Raw genomic sequence first — 19,072 nt, forward strand, 5'->3', positions numbered from 1 at the left:
CTCAATTTTTTGCAGATTTTGGACACTTTAAGTCATTTTTATTGGTGTTTTGCATTTGAATTAAAATATCCTACAGCGTATTTTGGGTATTTTAGCTGCTATAAAACGTTTTTCTGATATCAGTTAGAAAACAAAAAAGTGACGTTGGTTGTCCTTTAAGTAAGCAGATTATAACTTTAAGGAAACTTGTTTGTCATTTTTGATCATGACAGCAAAACACAAAATCGCAAATTTTTGGCAATCGGAGCAAAGGTTTAAGAGCTAAAAAAAACTGTCATGGCCACCTTGCTTTGTTTGACTGCTTCCAAATCAGAAATGAATTGTTCCATCTTGTCAAAACAGATGTAGCTGGAACGGGATTTTGAAAAAGAAATGAAAACATTGTCAGAAATTTTGAAGATTGGGTGCGATTGTTTTGTTGGTTCTCCTTTTATGACTGTGTAATTTTGCCATGAAAGTCGTTTGCCTTTTTTTAAAAAAGATTGTTTATTATAATTGTTGATGACTTGGGTGATGTCATACAATACAGAAAGGCAAAGAGGAAAAAATAGTGGTGTCGTAGAACAAGGAAATCCTTGTTATGAGGTTAGTTTGATATTTGGTAGACTGAGGTGCAACTTCTAAACTTTTGATCAATTTTGTACTTGGTGTTGAGATTTGGGATTTTGGGCTTCTGCAAATGCAGAACGTTTCATGGTTTGAGTCAATGTGAGATTCGGAAATAATTAAATCGGAATTTGATATGAATTTAGAAAGGGGACTTTGGTACTACAGTATAAACCCATTTTACAAACAAGATTTAATAACATTTATTCAACTTGTAACACTGTTGTTAAAGCGCAATATAAATCAATATGTATTGTGTTGTGAATTGAAATTCACAAGAAGTTAAAAAGATAACGTTTAGGGAAGCAAAAATACAAAACACAACGAAAGCAATGTTTTGAAGGACAATTTGTTGAAGATATTAGGTGTCAGTCAAAGGAAGAGAACTCATGTGTACGTACCATTCAGTCGTGTTTGTCTGTTAGCTCGAACTCGTAAAAATGTCTGCAAGCAGGGCAAATAACACAACGGGGAAACACATTAGATGAACAGCAAACAATCCACTTCATCACCGAGTTCAAATGTCGCCCATTGAAGTGAGATTGCGACGGATGCTCAGCGGCTAATCTTCCAATTGGAGCCTAAAACCTACTTCTCGCTTGTTTTCCACTTCTTCCATTCCAACCGGGTGCCGCACAAAGTTCTTTGCGTAGAAGCTGAAACTCAGTGCGGGAACCCGGATGAGTGTTTCCAGATTCCGAACACGCGGGGAAACATTATGGGGCGTCTAGATTTTACAGCGGATGGGAAAGGATTGAAACTGCCGCCCCGTTTAGACCACAGAAAGGAAGGCAGGACGCCATGTTGGGTTGTTGTGATCACGTGACGTCCACAAACGGAAGTCTGGGAGCTAAACTGTTGCTGTGCATTGTTGCCACTAGAGGGAGGCAGAGGGGGGCCTCCCTCAGCTATTTTCCTCTTCGAACAACTCCTTCACAAAACACACACACAGTAAAATTAAAAAAAAGTTACAACTGTGCAAACCAACACGCACGAACAACTACTTCACAAAACACACGCACGCACGCACACACGCACGCACACACACACACACGCACACACACACACACACACACACACGCACGCACGCACACACACACACACACACACACACACACACACACACACACACACACACACACACACACACACACACACAGTAAAATTAAAAAAGTTACAACTGTGCAAACCAAAATGTGCTGACTAAAGCATCCTCAATCTTGGGTTGCATGTCCTTTCACTGACACAGCAAGGGGCAGGATCTCAGACCTCAGACCATCCTCCATCAAAAACTGATGGCCTCCTCTTGTAAGACCCCTCCCCGCACCCCCTCCCACCATCACCTTGAGGAGAGGCTGACTCCTACTACTATTACATTACTTACACACACTTATGGGAAGGTAGTGGACTGGTCAGTTTTTTAGTCAGACTGACAGAGATAAAGAAGGTGGCAAACTCATGCCATTAGGCTTCATTTTCAGGGTGTCCATTGACTTCATCATTTGTATAATATAAGGTGATTTCAGCAGTTTCACTTAATGAGAAAATCTACTTTATGGCTATAAGGCTTTTATGAGCTGCGTCATCGCGAACGTATGGCTGTCACGTCAGCGGGGACTTAATAGATCTTATTTTATGGGATGAGTGGGGGAGCCCACTTAACCTAAAGATATATCACAGCCTGTAAAATACAGGGAACAAACTTTGATGAATACAAAAGATAAAGCAACCAAAAAAAAGACATGACAGTTTGCCAGCTCCTCCTAATAAAATAACTATACTGATTCTTTATGACTAAAAAGCAGTGGGCATATTGTCCATTGCATGAGCATGAAAAATAAACCTATAGGAATATTCGCCCAAGGCAAAGGTGAAATATAACTCACATTATCCAGAGGTTGTGAAATGTACTATTGTCACACTATTGTGACATCTTGATGGCTCACGCAAAACCTCTTCATCTAGTAAAATGTACATTTTGTGTGTGGGAATTTGTTGTCGAGTGTGTGACCTGGTATCTGTCCGAGTGGTGTGCATCTTCTGACGACAACGGTGAGGCCACTGGAGACTCTCCCTCACGTTTGATGTGCACCGATAACAGCATTGACTGGATAGAGAGAGAGATGTATTTATTGACACAATGTACATATCCATGATATATTCGCTCAGATTATTATCATTGTGTTGTCAGGATTGTGAATTTTGGGGCATTTTAATACTATTAAAGAGAAAGTGAAAGAGAGCTACCACCCTAGTATTGTCAACAAAATAGGCAATCGTCAGATTGACGGACCTTCCGTCCGTATTAATTCTGAGACATTGCTGGGAGGACTTATGATTTGTTAAAAAAATGCCACGTTAAATTGGGAGAGACAACTGAGCCAAGACGGTTTTCAATGCTTCTTTGTCAAGGCTACACTTCTTGCAGGCATGTATAGGATGGCTGCCTGCTTCCGCAGCCATGACGTTTGCCAAATATCCTCTGTGAGCTGACGGAAGCTTGCTTTAATACATATACTACATATACTACATATACTACTTATACTTATACTTATACTTAACATATACTACTTTAAAAGTAGTGTAACCAAAATCATTTTTTCAATAAAACATAAAAAGCTATAGTTGTTCTGACAAACACATGTATACAAAATTTTATATTGTAATTTTTTTTTTCTGATTATTATTGCTATGAATATAAAACCGCTTATTGAGCTCACTTCTCATTCAATCTGAACTGCATTGTGTTGACTATTTAAAAAATAAAAATGAGAAAAATCCACTGGTCTCACCTTGGGGGTTCCTGGCGTGACTGGCCCATCCTTAGGTGAAGGAATTTTACTGCTGGAGAAAAAAGAAAAACAGTGATGTGTAATTAACAACTGCATCTCAATCATTGTTTCTGGTAGCCTTTAGCTGTATTATCATAAAAAAAAACAATAAAAACACAATATGTGTATATAAGAGGATATCACTATATATATATATATATATATATATATATATATATATATATATATATATATATATATATATATATATATATATATATATATATATATATATATATATCCTCCTATCATATTGTGTTTTTGTTGTTTCTTTTTTATAAGGCATGCTGATATGTATTCATCCAGAGAATTCCCACTCAACTCGGAATGCTTTTTGTATATGCATTTTTTTGTTTTGTATGCATCTTTGTGGAGTATGCAAGCGCGTGTGTACATGCCCACGTCTGAGTGTTTCGTGCGCATGACAGCTTCACCTCCGCCAACAAAGAGAATAAACATGGGTGACATAGTCAAGCTGCCGTGTAATGCCGGGAAATCAGCCAAGACTCGTCTCTCCACTTTTTTTCTTCTCTCCGTCTCCTTCCTTTCTCTATTTTATTCATTACCGGGAACCTCTGCAGAGGCATCAACGATAACAGCAGTGCACAATGGCTGGTGACTCTGAAAGAGGAGCACAGCAACCTCCCTGAACAGAACCCAGTTACCATCACAGCGGCAGATATACAAGGAAGAGTCTCAGGTATGAAAAACTGGACGGCACCAGGCCCGGATATGGTCCACACCTACTGGCTAAAGAAACTCACAGCTCTCCACGAGCGCCTAGCAGCACAAATGAACCAGCTGCTGATGGATGGGACTCACCCAGGATGGCTAACCGAAGGGCGAACAATCCTGATCATGAAGGATTCCTCAAAGGGTGCAGTTCCTTCCAACTATCGGCCAATAACCTGTCTCTCCACAACATGGAAGCTCATGTCAGGCATCATTGCGGCTAAGATAAGTGGACACATGGATCAATACATGAGCAAAGCACAGAAAGGCATTAGTAGAGATACTAGAGGTGCCAAACATCAGCTGCTGGTTGACAGAACAGTCGCTCAAGACTGCAGGTCCCGACATACCAACCTGTGCACAGCCTGGATTGATTACAAGAAAGCATATGACTCGATGCCACACACATGGATCAATGAATGCTTGGAGTTGTATAAGGTCAACAGGAACCTGAGAGCCTTCGTTGCAAACTCGATGAGGATGTGGAAAACCACATTTGAAGCCAATGGCAAGCCACTAACGCAAGTGTCCATCAAATGTGGCATATACCAAGGTGATGCACTCTCCCCACTGCTGTTCTGCATAGGACTGAACCCCCTCAGCCAGATAATCGCCAAGACAGGCTATGGATACCGCCTCAGAAATGGAGCTACGATCAGTCACCTCCTCTACATGGATGACATCAAGCTGTATGCTAAGAGCGAAAGGGACATAGACTCCCTGATCCACACAACCAGGAACTACAGCAGTGATATCGGAATGTCATTCGGGCTGGAGAAATGTAGTCGGATGGTGACTAAGAGGGGCAAGGTAGTTCACACTGAAGGGGTCTCACTCCCTGAAGGAACAATAGCAGACATTGAAAACAGCTACAAGTACCTCGGTATACCACAGGCCAATGGCAACCTCGAATTAGCAACAAGGAAAGCGGCTACGACCAAATACCTCCAGCGGGTGAGGCAAGTCCTCAGAAGCCAGCTCAATGGCAAGAACAAGACCCGGGCAATACCCTGCAGGAATAATAAGGTGGCCAAAGGAAGAGATTCAGACCACAGATGTTAAGACCCGAAAACTCCTCAACATGCACGGATGGTTCCATCCCAAGTCCAGCACCCTGAGACTGTACACAAGCCGTAAGGAAGGAGGCCGGGGACTAGTGAGTGTGAGAGCCACTGTCCAGGATGAAACATCCAAGCTCCATGAATACATCAAAGAGAAGGCTCCAACGGATGATGTACTCAGAGAATGTCTCAGTCAATGGGGAACAGAGGATGAGGTGCTGGAAGAGGGACAATCATGGGAGGAAAAGCCCCTACACGGGATGTACCACCGAACCATAGCAGAAGTGGCTGATCTCAAGAAGTCCTATCAGTGCCTAGAGAGGGCTGGCCTAAAGGACAGCACAGAGGCACTCATCCTGGCTGCCCAAGAACAGGCCCTGAACACCAGAGCCATAGAGGCAAGGATATACCACACCAGACAAGACCCAAGGTGTAGGTTGTGCAAAGAGGCACCTGAGACAATCCAACACGTAACTGCAGGGTGTAAGATGCTGGCAGGGAAAGCCTACATGGAGCGCCATAACCAGGTGGCTGGCATAGTCTACCGAAACATCTGTGCGGAGTATGGACTGGAAACCCCAAGGTCAAAATGGGAAACACCTCCCAAGGTGGTGGAGAATGACCGAGCAAAAATCCTGTGGGACTTCCAGATACAGACTGACAAGATGGTAATGGCCAACCAACCAGATATCGTGGTCATAGATAAAGGGAAAGGAAAGCCGTTGTCGTGGATGTAGCGGTCCCGAGTGATGGGAACATCAGAAAGAAGGAACATGAGAAAATCGAGAAATACCAAGGGCTCAGAGAGGAGCTGGAGAGAGCCTGGAAGGTAAAGGTGACAGTCGTGCCTGTGGTGGTCGGAGCACTTGGATATATATATCCTCCTATCATATTGTGTTTTTGTTGTTTCTTTTTTATAAGGCATGCTGATATGTATTCATCCAGAGAATTCCCACTCAACTCGGAATGCTTTTTGTATATGCATTTTTTTGTTTTGTATGCATCTTTGTGGAGTATGCAAGCGCGTGTGTACATGCCCACGTCTGAGTGTTTCGTGCGCATGACAGCTTCACCTCCGCCAACAAAGAGAATAAACATGGGTGACATAGTCAAGCTGCCGTGTAATGCCGGGAAATCAGCCAAGACTCGTCTCTCCACTTTTTTTCTTCTCTCCGTCTCCTTCCTTTCTCTATTTTATTCATTACCGGGAACCTCTGCAGAGGCATCAACGATAACAGCCAACTCTACCTGCTTGTTGACGGTGTCAAACAGCGAAAAGAGATGGAGGGGAGGGAGAGGTAGGATGAAGAGGGGACAGTGGCTGAATGCCTGCCAGGACAGGAGAAAATTGCCACAATGACAGACGGGGGGAGCAAGAAAGAGATTAAAGTATAGGGCAAAGGTGGGGGGAAAGAAAGGTAGCCTCAATGAAATGTGAGGACAAAGAACAGGGAGGAAAAATAGGCAATGTTAAAAAAAAGACTAAGCAGAGGCAAAGATGAAAGATGACAGAAGAAACAGTCGGCAGAGTCGCCGGCGCCGCTTCCCACGTGAGTTTGCCCAGTTCTATGAATTTTTGATAGGCGGGCGTTACGGGGCTGGCAAATTGTGACGGCTTGCCATGTTAAAATAAGAAGAAGAGTGTGGAAATGAGCAGCACACCAAAGTGAAACAAACACACAGATTGACAGCAAGATATGGGAGGGAAAATGAAAAATGGTGCAAGGGTAATGAGATGCGGTTTTAGCACGCCGAAAGAGACAGGGGGGGATTCCTGACGACGGGCTGGTACTTAAAATAAGTACACCAGAACCTCAAGTGAACACACTTTGGATTTCATCAAATAGGGTGTTCCAGTCCAAATATCCATCTGTACAGAAACTGGCAGTGGCGACTATTTAATCAAAGGCAAGCACTGGAAAGTGTTGACATTAGCTTAGCACCGCGCTAGGAATGCACCTCAAAAGGTGATGAGTGTGAGGGAGGGATCAAAAGGAGTAAAAATATGTAGATTACGTTGGCCCCGTGAGTCACCCAAGGTGTCGAGGCCATCAAAGATTTCCATTTGCTCAACCGTGGGTGATTTTCGCCTCGATAGATGAGAAGCCGAGATGACAAATAAGCAAAATATCTCTGTCGCTGGAGATCATGTGTCATCAAACCCGTGCGACATACACATAAACACATCACGGGAAAATGTTTAAAAATGGGTAAACACAGCGAAGGCCATGTCATAGGCAATGTACGCCCAAGCAAGTTGGTTTCCATACGCGCAACTATTTTCATTAAGCAAGCTCAGGTCTTCATTAAAAGAAAATTTATAGCAAATTGGACCACATTTTGCCTGTCACTCTTCATGTGGGCTGCAACCATGCAGCGGGACAGAGACAAAGTGTCTGCGGATCATGCGAGATTTTTGCGGTGATATCGGAATGTTTTCGACTTCACATCAAATTTACGCCTTTCATACGCCAATAATGGTAACCCGAGAACGTTATAAGCTGTCCACTGACATAACTTGTGATGGCAAAATGACGAATTATGAGGCAATGAGGCTTCCCATCCGAACGCTTTCCTTTTTGGACTAATGCATCATGAGGCCTCATTTGTTCAACTGACTAAATGTCATGACAGAGAGCGTGATTAAAATGCTACCATGGATTTGATGGGGTGAAAATGTATGACAGAGAATTACGGCCAGTGGAGAAAATAAGATAAAGATGGCAGGATTCTCACTTTTATCTCAGAATTTAGACTTTAAAGTGCAAATCCTCACTTTAAAGTCAGAATTTTGAGATTAAAGTCAAGATTCTGAGATAAAACTGAGAATCGTGCCAATTTAATCCCCCCCTCCCCTTTTGCTAGCCCTAATCCTTTTGGGTAAAAATGTCTGGAAGTTGTGATGTGAATTAATAATTGCTTTACTTTAGACATTGACACACTTTTCATTCATTTTTGTTGAGGGAAAGGTGTTCTGTTGGTAGCCAAGTTCTTTAGAACAAAGTTTACACTTACCCTTTTAAAATATCAGATAGTAGAAGACATTGAAATGAGGGATACACCATGTTGTCGCGGTAGTTTACATTATATTATTGTAATTTGTACCATTTTAGGAGATATCTGCTCAAAATGATCCGAGACAAGGGATGTTCTCTTCTTTTTAGTTGTGAACAGTGCGTCCAATGCAGAACAAATCCGATTGAACAAATCCGATTGAAATGTGTCAGTGCCATTGACGCCCCGGTGTGCCATTTTATTTTGAATTTTTGAGTAGGTGATGACGTAGAAATCCTATCACGCGAGGCATTGGGCGTAGCCACAAGAGAAATCGACCCACGCCTCCAATCACGCGTCACAAATTGTTTCACCTGTTTACTCAGCACACGCCTGAGTGTCTTGGTACAGTGGGGCAGATCACTAGTCATGACCACCATCCCCAAAATGGTTCATATCATCTGATCAGCAGTGTGATTGTTTTGTCTCCCAAAAACGTCAGTCACCAAAGGTGCGAAGGTTCCAAGCGCTCAAATTTGAAACTGTGGCGTTTTCATGATAAGTGATTGATACTTTTTTTGTTCAGCACTTGAAAATTGACTTCTGGCTAAGCGTTGCCATAACTGAGTGGTTACATTGACAATACATTGAGGCTTCGACACCTTACCTAAGGCACATGCTGGCAAGCCTTTCAATCTCTGTTTCCATGTGTTCTTGGAGCTCGCCTGGCCTGAGCAGCACTTGGCAGATGGGGCAGATTGGAGCCTGGCTGTCATACAGTGACATTTTCTTCTTACCTGAAAAAAATGCAAAGACAACATGAGTATAAACAGGCCATACCAATGCAGATTGGGTAAATCGAGCTGGGGACCTAAACGTGTCCTTCACCGCAGAGTGGCCCGTAAAGTTGGCAAACAGGCACAGGGAGCGCGAAAACCAGGATACACCAGCACCCTTGATGATAATTGAGCCCCCCCCACCCGCGAGCATTCCACCCCTGTCTCAGGTCAAGGCAGCGAAAAGGGGATTAAAAAAATAGTCTGCCTTGGATGAGATAATGGCGTATAGACTCTGCCGACATGAGCGTACTTCATTGTCCTTGATCGCATGCTGCGGGGAGGCCCTCGCCTGTAGTTGTGGAGGCGAAGTAAATGACGCAGCAGAAAAGTTCAATCCCAACAGGTGCTTAAATGAGAGAACACTTTTAAACGGGATATCCAGTAAAGTGTCCTTGATAGTATTGAAAGGCGCTTAGAAATAAAATGTATTATTATTATTATTAATATTATTATTATTATGATACTGTGACTGTGACTGTGACTGTGATGACAACTTGTTATCAGGGGTTGTGTCAGGAAGGGCATCCGACGTAAAAGCTTGGCCAAAACAAACATGCAAATCAAATCTCTGAAGTGGAGGACACCGATTCGCGGTGGCGACCCCGGAAGGGAAAAGCCGAAAAGAAAAGATGATTACCCTGTGACTATGATGACAATTTGTTACCATGGCAACTAAGAGATGAAGTCATGAGAGGAATGGTGTGTTCGGGATAGCTCGTTTCAATGCTAACGAAAAATAAAACACACTGGAGTAATTTTTCTCCTTTTTTTGTCACATGTTCACAAACTATTTCTGTCAAGATTTTATTCAAAATAGACAATTGCTTTTTTTTCTTCTTCCCAACCCCACCGATTCTGTGTCAAATGTTCCCGAAGGGATGTGAATGATTGTCGGAGGCAATGGGCAGGGGAAGATGGGTGGAAAGTGTGTGTGTGCGTGTGGGTGTGTGTGCGTGTGTGTGTTGTGGTATGGGGGGTGGTGTTGTTTGTGACACACGGCGGTCTTGTCAGTAGCTTAAAGATGATTAATGTCGCAACAGAATGCACGCATGTGCCTTCTTTTCACATGTTGTACGCTTTACGTCAAAGTAAGAAAAAACAGTGCGGTTCATCCCGGGGATCGCAAGACATCACCAAGAGAATGGACATAGCGAGAAATGAAGATGAGAAAGGGTGGAGGATGAGAAATGATGAGCATAGAAGGAAAAGACGACCGGGACAATAACGCGGAAATAGGCCTGACAGGACATTTTAGCGTTGAGATTCCTCAGGACGTCGGATGGATGAATGCATGGATGGAGGAGAGGGACAAGGATCAGGGGGGCACATGTTCCCCGACAGCCATGATTGAGAGAACGTCTGATTCCGTCTAATGTGCAAAGATGGATTTGCTCGTCTTTATTTAATTTTTTGGTTGTTCTAGTCAGCCTCTTTCCCGTCAGACACGAAAAACTCATTGGAAAGAAAAGCCCTTCGGAAAAGTCGCTTTCTTGAAAATCACGACATGCTTCATGGCCGCATCTCGAGCCTAATGAGCAATCAAAGAGTCCAGATGGTGAGGAGGGGGCGACGCGTCATGCAGAAGAATGGGGAGCCAAGAGAAATTCTTTGTCCTTCACCGTTATTTTAGTGTTCCTCCTTCTTTTTCGCCTTTATTCCCGTTCTCCGGTTCTGCGTAATAGTCTCTGGAACCCCATTCCTCCTTTTAAGCGGTAAGACATTTGGACGATGCTATGCCACCGCGAAGCCTCACCGGTCCATCCCCCCGCGTGGCTTTTGGCCCAGTTGAAGTGGGAATCGATAGATGCAAGATAGCGCCGGCTCCCGGTCGCAGACTACAATGGGCTGAGGTAAAAGGCCACCTCCAGAGAGGACGGGGATTGTCAGCTCGATACTCTCAAAGGCGGCAAAGATAAAAAAGAAGCATTTGGGCAGCCCCTCACGGCTCAGTGGACTAAGAGGCGCACCATGTACTCACAACACTGCTCCAAATCCCATTTAATGACCTGCGTTGCCTGTCATCCCTTCACTTTTATCTCACCTATCACGCCGGCGTCCCGTGAAAAACACCACTGTTTCCCTGGTCACACGCCACATGCTCCAGTCAGACGTGTTCAGATGGAAAATATCATTGACACAAATTCACCGAAGCGTGACGCCTGCCTTTTTATTTTGCCATTTTGTTTCATATATCGACCATCGCCGATTGAATTGTGTTGTTGACGAGTGCTATCCATGACGAAGGCTATTAGTTAACCAGGGCTAGCCACGACAAAAGCTATTAACTAATGAGGGCTAGCTGTGAAAAAAGCTATTAGCTAATGAGGGCTAGCCATGACAAAAACTATTAGCTAACGAGTGCTAGCCATGATAAAAGCTATTAGCTAATGAGGGCTAGCTATGACGAAAGATATTAGCTAAGAAGGGCTAGCCATGACGAAAGCTATAAGACAATAAGGGCTCTAGCCACGATAAAGGCTATTAGCTAATGAGTGCTAGCCATTATGAAAGCTATTAACTAACAAGTGCTAGCCATGATGAAAGCCATGAGCTAATGAGGGCTAGCTATGATGAAAGATATTAGCTAACGAAGGCTAGCCATGATGAAAGCTATTAGCTATCAAGGGCTAGCTGTGACGAAAGTTATTAGCTACTGATGGCTAGCCATGACAAAATATATTAGCTAACGAGGGCTAGCCGTGACAAAAGCTATTAGTAAAACGAGGGCTAGCCATGAAAAAAACTATTAGCTAACGAGTGCTAGCCATGATGAAAGCTGTTAGCTAACGAGGGCTAGCCATGATGAAAGATATTAGCTAATGAGGGCTAGCCATTACAAATGCTATTAGCTAAGAAGGGCTAGCCATTACAAAAGCTATTAGCTAACGAGTGCAAGCCACGATGAAAGCCATTAGCTAATGATGGCTAGCCATGATGAAAGATATTAGCTAATGAAGTCTAGCCATGATGAAAGCTATTAGCGAATGAGGGCTAGCCGTGATGACAGCTATTAGCTAACAAGGGCTAACCACGATGAAATATATTAGCTAACGAGGGCTAACCATGATGAAAGCTATTAGCTAACAAGGGCTAACCACGATGAAAGATATTAGCTAACGATGACTAGCCATGACGAAAAGTATAAGCTAACGAGCGCTAGACTGCAAAAATGGGCAAGTGCTTTCCCCAAGTGGGATTGCAAACACGTGACGGTTGTTTCTCTGTCCTTGAAGAGCAACGCGCGGTTGCAATCAGGCCCTCTTTGTTGTTCGAATAAATGACTTTTCTGACATGCATCAAGTGTTTGCGCCCGCTTGGTTTTCGCTTCTCTGCTCCCCCTTTTCCCAGCCTGTTTGCCCGGCCAGTTAGCTAGAACAGCCGCCAACATCGGTAAACAAGGAAATCTCTCAGCCGCAGCCCGGCGCGTAACTGCATCACGGAGGCCGATAACCTCTTCAAATAATGTGCGATAAGGCAAATTTGATTTGATTCGCAGAAAAGAGAAAGAAGGCCACTTGTGTTTCCCCTCAATCACGTCCGTGTTCCTCTTTGTTTTTCATTTTCTCTGTCCTTTTACCACCCAATTTCCTCACCGGCTTCTCTTTACTGAGTTTAAAGGGTCCATGCCTCAAACGACACCCCCCCCCCCAGCCTCCTCTTCCCTCTCACCACAACGAAGGCACCCCGCATCCGCAACCAAATAAATACCGCCGATGTGTCAGCCTTCATTTCGACTCTCCCCTCTCTTGTCGCCGGCAATACAAGGTGAGGTGAGGGTTGGCGGGGTGAGGACGGGGGCTCTCCATAAAGACCATCATCTCCATAATGGTAAATATGATCCCAAAAAGCAGTATTAACACAAATGGGTCTAGCAAGGTGTGTTAGAGGGAGATGATTTTATATCCCCTCTCAAACACCACCTCCCCTTCGCCGCCCCCCCCCCCCCCTCGAGCTGTGATTTAAGCGAGCAAGACACCGGGCTGATTGTTGCCTCTGTGTTTGCTCATGTGCTAAATAGATGGCTCTGTGCGCCTCATTCAGAGGACATTTGATGAAATGGAACGGGGGTCAAGTTCAGTTTGCCACCCAGGCCGCGTTCCACTGCGCCATGCGCGCTTCCGTTGTCTCGCCTCGGAGGTGCATGTGAGCGCTTGTGGGAATGTGCCCGCGTGGTGACAGTGATGCATGGCACTTTTAAATAGCGCTCGTCCACGCCCAGCTCAAAACTCATCACCGGGCTCTTTCGCCATCCCGCCCGCCCCTCGCTCCCTGGGGTTGTCACTTTTAGAAAAGCAAATGAAATGTCGGCATGGTGGGGAGGCGGGATCCGGAGATGGCGGGATATAGGGATCAAGAGGGGACAGGTGTGTGTGTGTGTGTGTGTGTGTGTGTGTGTGTGTGTGTGTGTATTTTGTGCGTGAATGGATTCGTGTGAGCATGGCTGGTTTCTTTTTGGAGAGTCAAAATGTCTGTGTTTGTTCATGCATGTTTTACAACAAATGACAGTGTGTCATGAAAAATAAATAAATAAATAAATAAATAAATAAATAAATAAGACACTCAGTGGGTATCAGAGTGCTCTTATTAGAAGCTAATTTGCATGTGCAAAAATAATCATGTTCAATTTTGACTAGATAGAGTCATTTAGTTTTATTATTTTTTTATAGATTGCCAACGTGTCGAATTGCACTGGATGAATCTGAGACTAAAACAGTGGAATCTATTTTACGTTAAACAACATCCATAATAATAAACATTCATTTTGTGAATTCTCAGTTTGTCAATTTTTCAGACAAGGCTAGATGCCTGTTTTTCAGACCACAAATGAAGTGCTGCTAATTTGAAAGGAGGATCCAGAAATAGTCAGAATGAAGCTGTTAAATTAGTGCATCACAATCGTTTGCCTTTCCTCCGCAGATAAATGACGATCGGATAATCTTTATGCACACAAAGGCCCGTTTTTGTGCACATCAGCTTGTGTAATGTGAGGTTTTACTCCCGGGACCTTGCTTGCGCGTGCCTGACTGACTGAACAGCACAACGGTGGGATGCTAGAGAGGTTATCTCCCACCACTGACAGCTGTTTATTCAATCCATCACTGTGACACATGCACCCGAGTGCGCGCGCGTCGGCGTGGGTTCATTTGTGATGTCGTGGAGAAATAGTAAAGGAGACAGAAGTAAATTAATGGAGCATGAACCACTCGCTGACCCGCCGAGGAAAGGCGCATCAAGCCACCACTCTTTTTAAGATAAGAGACTGAAATCATGACAAAGAGTGCAGGAGCTGAGGAAGGAAATCATAAGAGGGCGTTATTACAGAACCCGAATCGGTGACTGGACATACATGGGACACAAAAAAAATTAATTTACTGTGCTTTATAACAGTGGCTGCCAACCTTTTTTGTGTCACGGTCCAATTCAGACAATACATGTTGGAACTTCTCAAGACGTCCGCCCACCAGCTCCACATATAGTTAGCTGTACCTAGAGTTGGCTACACATACAGCTAGCTATACATACAGCGAACTGTACATTTGGTCAGTTCGTTCCTCTGACTTTCTGTTAATTGCTTCTCTTTTCAATTTTTGCCAGCTCATCTTGATTTCTTTTCCCACTCATCGTTGGTTGCTATAATTTCTGTAGCCTCCATTTACAAAATATATTCCACCTATTACTAAGTGACAGAAAAGAGCCATCTTGGCGCTTTCTCTCCTGACGGCCTCCGTTTCATTTCGCGTTCCTCAGCTGGCGATAAGAGGAGGGCCACCTAACGAAGAGGTGTGGGCGTGAGCCCTGTCAGTGCTCATCTCCATGTCAAAGGGTCTGCCAGGGAACATGCCGTCTGGCGGGAGCAGCCAGGAGGAAGCAGAAGCCCACATTCGGCTTTAATCACTCTTTAAAACAGACACAGCTTGTCTTTTTTGAAAACATGCCACCGTCTCCTGTCTTTACATAGCATCTTCATAAATAATCCTTGTCTCACCCACCATGGGTGGTGTCTGTCCCCCATTTTTTTAGCTTGGGTCCTCTACCAGAGGCCAGGAAGCTTGAGGGTTCTGTGCAGTATCCGTGCTGTTCCTAGTAGTGCACTTTTCTGGACCAAGGTATCTGATGTTGTTCCCGGGATCTGTTGCAACCACTCGCTCCGACCACCACAGGCACGACTGTCACCTTTACCTTCCAGGCTCTCTCCAGCTCCTCTCTGAGCCCTTGGTATTTCTCGAGTTTCTCATGTTCCTTCTGTCTGATGTTTCCATCACTCGGGACCGCTACATCCACGACAATGGCTTTCCTTTGCTTTATCTATGACCACGATATCTGGTTGGTTGGCCATTACCATCTTGTCAGTCTGTATCTGGAAGTCCCACAGGATCTTTGCTCGGTCATTCTCTACCACCTTTGGAGGTGTTTCCGATTTTGACCTTGGAGTTTCCAGTCCATATTCCACACAGATGTTTCGGTAGACTATGCCAGCCACCTGGTTATGGCACTCCATGTAGGCTTTCCCTGTCAGAATTTTACACCCTGCAGTTATGTGTTGGATTGTCTCAGGTGCCTCTTTGCACAACCTACACCTTGGGTCTTGCCTGGTGTGGTATATCCCTGCCTCGATGGCTCTGGTGCTTAGGGCCTGCTCTTGAGTAGCCAGGATGAGTGCCTTAGGCCAGCCCTCTCTAGCCACTGATAGGACTTCTTGAGATCAGCCACTTCAGTTATGGTTCGGTGGTACATCCCGTGTAGGGGTTTTTCCTCCCATGATTGTCCCTCTTCCAGCACCTCATCCTCTGCTCCCCATTGTCTGAGACATTCGTTGAGTACATCATCCGTTGGAGCCTTCTCTTTGATGTATTCATGGAGCTTTGATGTTTCATCCTGGACAGTGGCTCTCACACTCACTAGTCCCCGGCCTCCTTCCTTACGGCTTGTGTACAGTCTCAGGGTGCTGGACTTGGGATGGAACCCTCTATGCATGGTGAGGAGTTTTCGGGTCTTAACATCCGTGGTCTGAATCTCCTCCTTTGGCCACCTTATTATTCCTGTAGGGTATCTGATCACTGGCAGGGCATAGCTGTTTATTGCCCGGGTCTTGTTCTTGCCATTGAGCTGGCTTCTTAGGACTTGCCTCACCCGTTGGAGGTATTTGGTTGTAACCGCTTTCCTTGTTGCTAGTTCGAGGTTGCCATTGGCCTGTGGTATACCAAGGTATTGTAGCTGTTTTCAATGTCTGCTATTGTTCCTTCAGGGAGTGAGGCCCCTTCAGTGTGGACTACCTTGCCCCTCTTAGTCACCATGCGACTACATTTCTCCAGCCCGAATGACATCCCGATGTCACTGCTGTAGATCCTGGTTGTGTGGATCCGGGAGTCTATGTCCCTTTCGCTCTGAAAAGAAGCGCTGCCAGGTCTCTCGCAGCAAGAAGTAGGCAAGAGAAGCCATATTTAATTTAAAGCAGATTCTTTACTTACAGACAGTGTCTCTCATCATTGTATGAGGTAGGCATTAGCATGCAGGGTCTTGCCCAAGTAAATAATCTGCTTTAAACTAGATATCAAGTAGACAGGATGAACTTAGTACAACGAAGAGAAGCCATGTTTAGGACAGTTCATGTTCAATATTTTATTTATGTTCAGCAAGTTAAAGGTTAAAGAACTGTGAATACAGATATTTGAAACTTTTTTAATATAATTAGTTTCCTGTGTTTTCTTTCAGTCGTCTGTATCTGCCTTATGATCATTATAATTATTTTATTTATTTATTACTGGTTAATTTATTTTCTATTCATTTTTCCATTTATTCGTTAAATTCATTTTGCTTTTCTTGTGAAAATCCTGATGCCTCCAGTGGCCCCCGGGTAAATTGAGTTTGAGACCCCTGGTATATATATATATATATATATATATATATATATATATATATATATATATATATATATATATATATATATATATATATATACAGTATACATACACACACACACACGCACGTTTTACATTTATGTTTTCATTTTGTCTTAAATTCTGTCCGTGACTTTAAACACATTTTTTTTCTCTGTGATTCTATTATCCTCCCATTAGCTCTCTCTCTGTGTCTCTCTCTCCCTCTCTCCCTGCTGCTTTCATATGGTCGAGTGGCTGAATTAATTACCAAAGCCAATTAACGCTAGATTGGCTGATGTTTTAACTAATTAGCCATAATGAGGGTTGCGGATGCCGGCTCAGTGTTAATTGAATCTTAACAGAAGGAAGGAGGACATGGTGAGCAGGGACAGATGGATGGACGCATAGATGGATCAAGTCACGTGCACATTTTACACATGCATGTACATGAGTGGTCATTGATGATATGGGGAGCACATCCATGATTTGTCTGTGTATATGTGTGTGTGTGTGTGTGTGTGTGTGTGTGTGTGTGTATACAATATTTGTTTTTATCTCTCATAACCTTGTCCTGCAGATGAAACATCCGCACGGTACATGTTTGTTATTGCAATATTGCAATACGTGTCAGACAAAGAGCAGCAGCAGATTAAAATCTTAAATCAATGTCACAGTGTCCTCGCCGTGCCAGATTACCATGTGCATATACCTGAGCTTCATTGTCACCCACCATATAATGGCGGAGATGAGATGTGACATGTTAGCAAGGATTTAAAAGGATCTACGGGTTCACTTGACTCCTCGTGACATCAAAAAAGGAGTAAAAATGTCGGTGCAAAGTGGCTGAGTGACGGATTTGGGGATCTTTTCGATTGGATAAATGTCATCATTTCTTCCACTTGGTATTTTTAACCCCTGGAAAAAATTACAGAATCACAAAGGAGGCTGTTTATTTGGTTGTTTAATTTAGTTGGGAAAAAAAGCAAATCACAGACATGGCACAAAACAAAAATGGCAAATTTCTGACTTTAGGATACACTGAGCGGGAAAAAAAAAGATTGTAACCGAGGCTTTCAGTGTCCTCTTTCACCCCCCCCCCCATACCCAATCATATTGCCCATTTTCACTATTTAAATCACTTTGTGAGCATGTCATTGAAATGACATTACTGAAAGTCAGTTAGAGCGCGCTGTATATCTCAAAGTCCTTTATGTGTCACATTCTGCCAAGTTATGACGTATCCCCCCCATCGTCCTGGTGTTGCGCCGCCTTGGCGATCGAAAGGCGCGAATACAGAACGACCGGAAGGTGGCCATAAAAATCTGCATGGCCATGTAAAAGGCTTAATGATTTGAAAGTTACACGAGAGAAGAGCCTGCAGTTTGTCTCATCTGTCAACTTGAGCACCGCAGCCGTCGCCAAATGGCTCCGCCACCTCACCCCCGACCGATAGGGAGGCGTGATGCAACACTGCCTCCTTCACTCTGTCGCACTGGATCTTTTGTAACTGCTGCATTGGAGTGGCCAATACCCACAGCAGAATCAGAATCATCTTTATTGGCTAAGTATGTAGAACACACAAGGAATTTGTCTCCATTAGAACACGCTGCACTAGTATCATCATAAAAAAGACATGACAAATAAGTATGGAGGACACTAATAAAGGCTAAATGATTCCAATCTAATCCAATCTAATTTAATCTAATCTAATCCCTTAATGTAGGTGGTCCCTATTAGGAATCACTGTGAGACAATGTGCAAAGTATCAACCAGACAGTGGTTCAAATGAGTCCAGATCTATAGCTACAATGATTATAACTGCATGCTGTTCCGCAGGGGTGTGCAAATTTGTGAATAGCCACAATAGTTATATTTGGGTTACTGTTTCGACCAGGGGTCGAGAGCCATAAAAGTAAAATATTTACAAATGTTTTTCAGTGAGAGCCACACACACATACACGCATGCAAACACGCACGCCCGAGCGGCCACTGTTCAACAAAATGTCAGAATGTATTATTTAAAATAACTTTGTGATAAAACTCACCATTTACATGAATGGATTTCCGTTCCTCATGATTGGTAAAAATCCAGCTAAACGATCGGAATGAAAGTCAACTTGCCGGGTCCA

The 19,072-nt window shown here is 43.8% G+C and overlaps 1 protein-coding gene across 2 annotated transcripts in view; it reads right to left on the bottom strand.

Annotated features, from left to right (window-relative positions):
- Positions 1–19,072, bottom strand: part of rnf220a (ring finger protein 220a) — a 139,457-nt gene that overhangs the window by 18,994 nt on the left and 101,391 nt on the right. The window contains exons 3-6 of one of the 2 annotated variants that reach the window (XM_089008332.1): positions 8,892–9,021; positions 3,399–3,450; positions 2,618–2,713; positions 1,008–1,050 (exon numbers count right to left, since the gene is read on the bottom strand). In XM_089008332.1, the coding sequence (XP_088864458.1) occupies positions 1,008–1,050; positions 2,618–2,713; positions 3,399–3,450; positions 8,892–9,021 (321 nt within the window). Of the gene's footprint in view, positions 1–1,007; positions 1,051–1,198; positions 1,444–2,617; positions 2,714–3,398; positions 3,451–8,891; positions 9,022–19,072 lie in introns of those variants that run through there. The other variant, XM_089008330.1, reaches the window with a different exon arrangement.

The sequence above is a fragment of the Hippocampus bargibanti genome, linkage group LG11 (genome assembly GCF_051943395.1).
Source record: "Hippocampus bargibanti isolate YZ-2025 linkage group LG11, ASM5194339v1, whole genome shotgun sequence".
Taxonomy (NCBI): Eukaryota; Metazoa; Chordata; class Actinopteri; order Syngnathiformes; family Syngnathidae; genus Hippocampus; species Hippocampus bargibanti.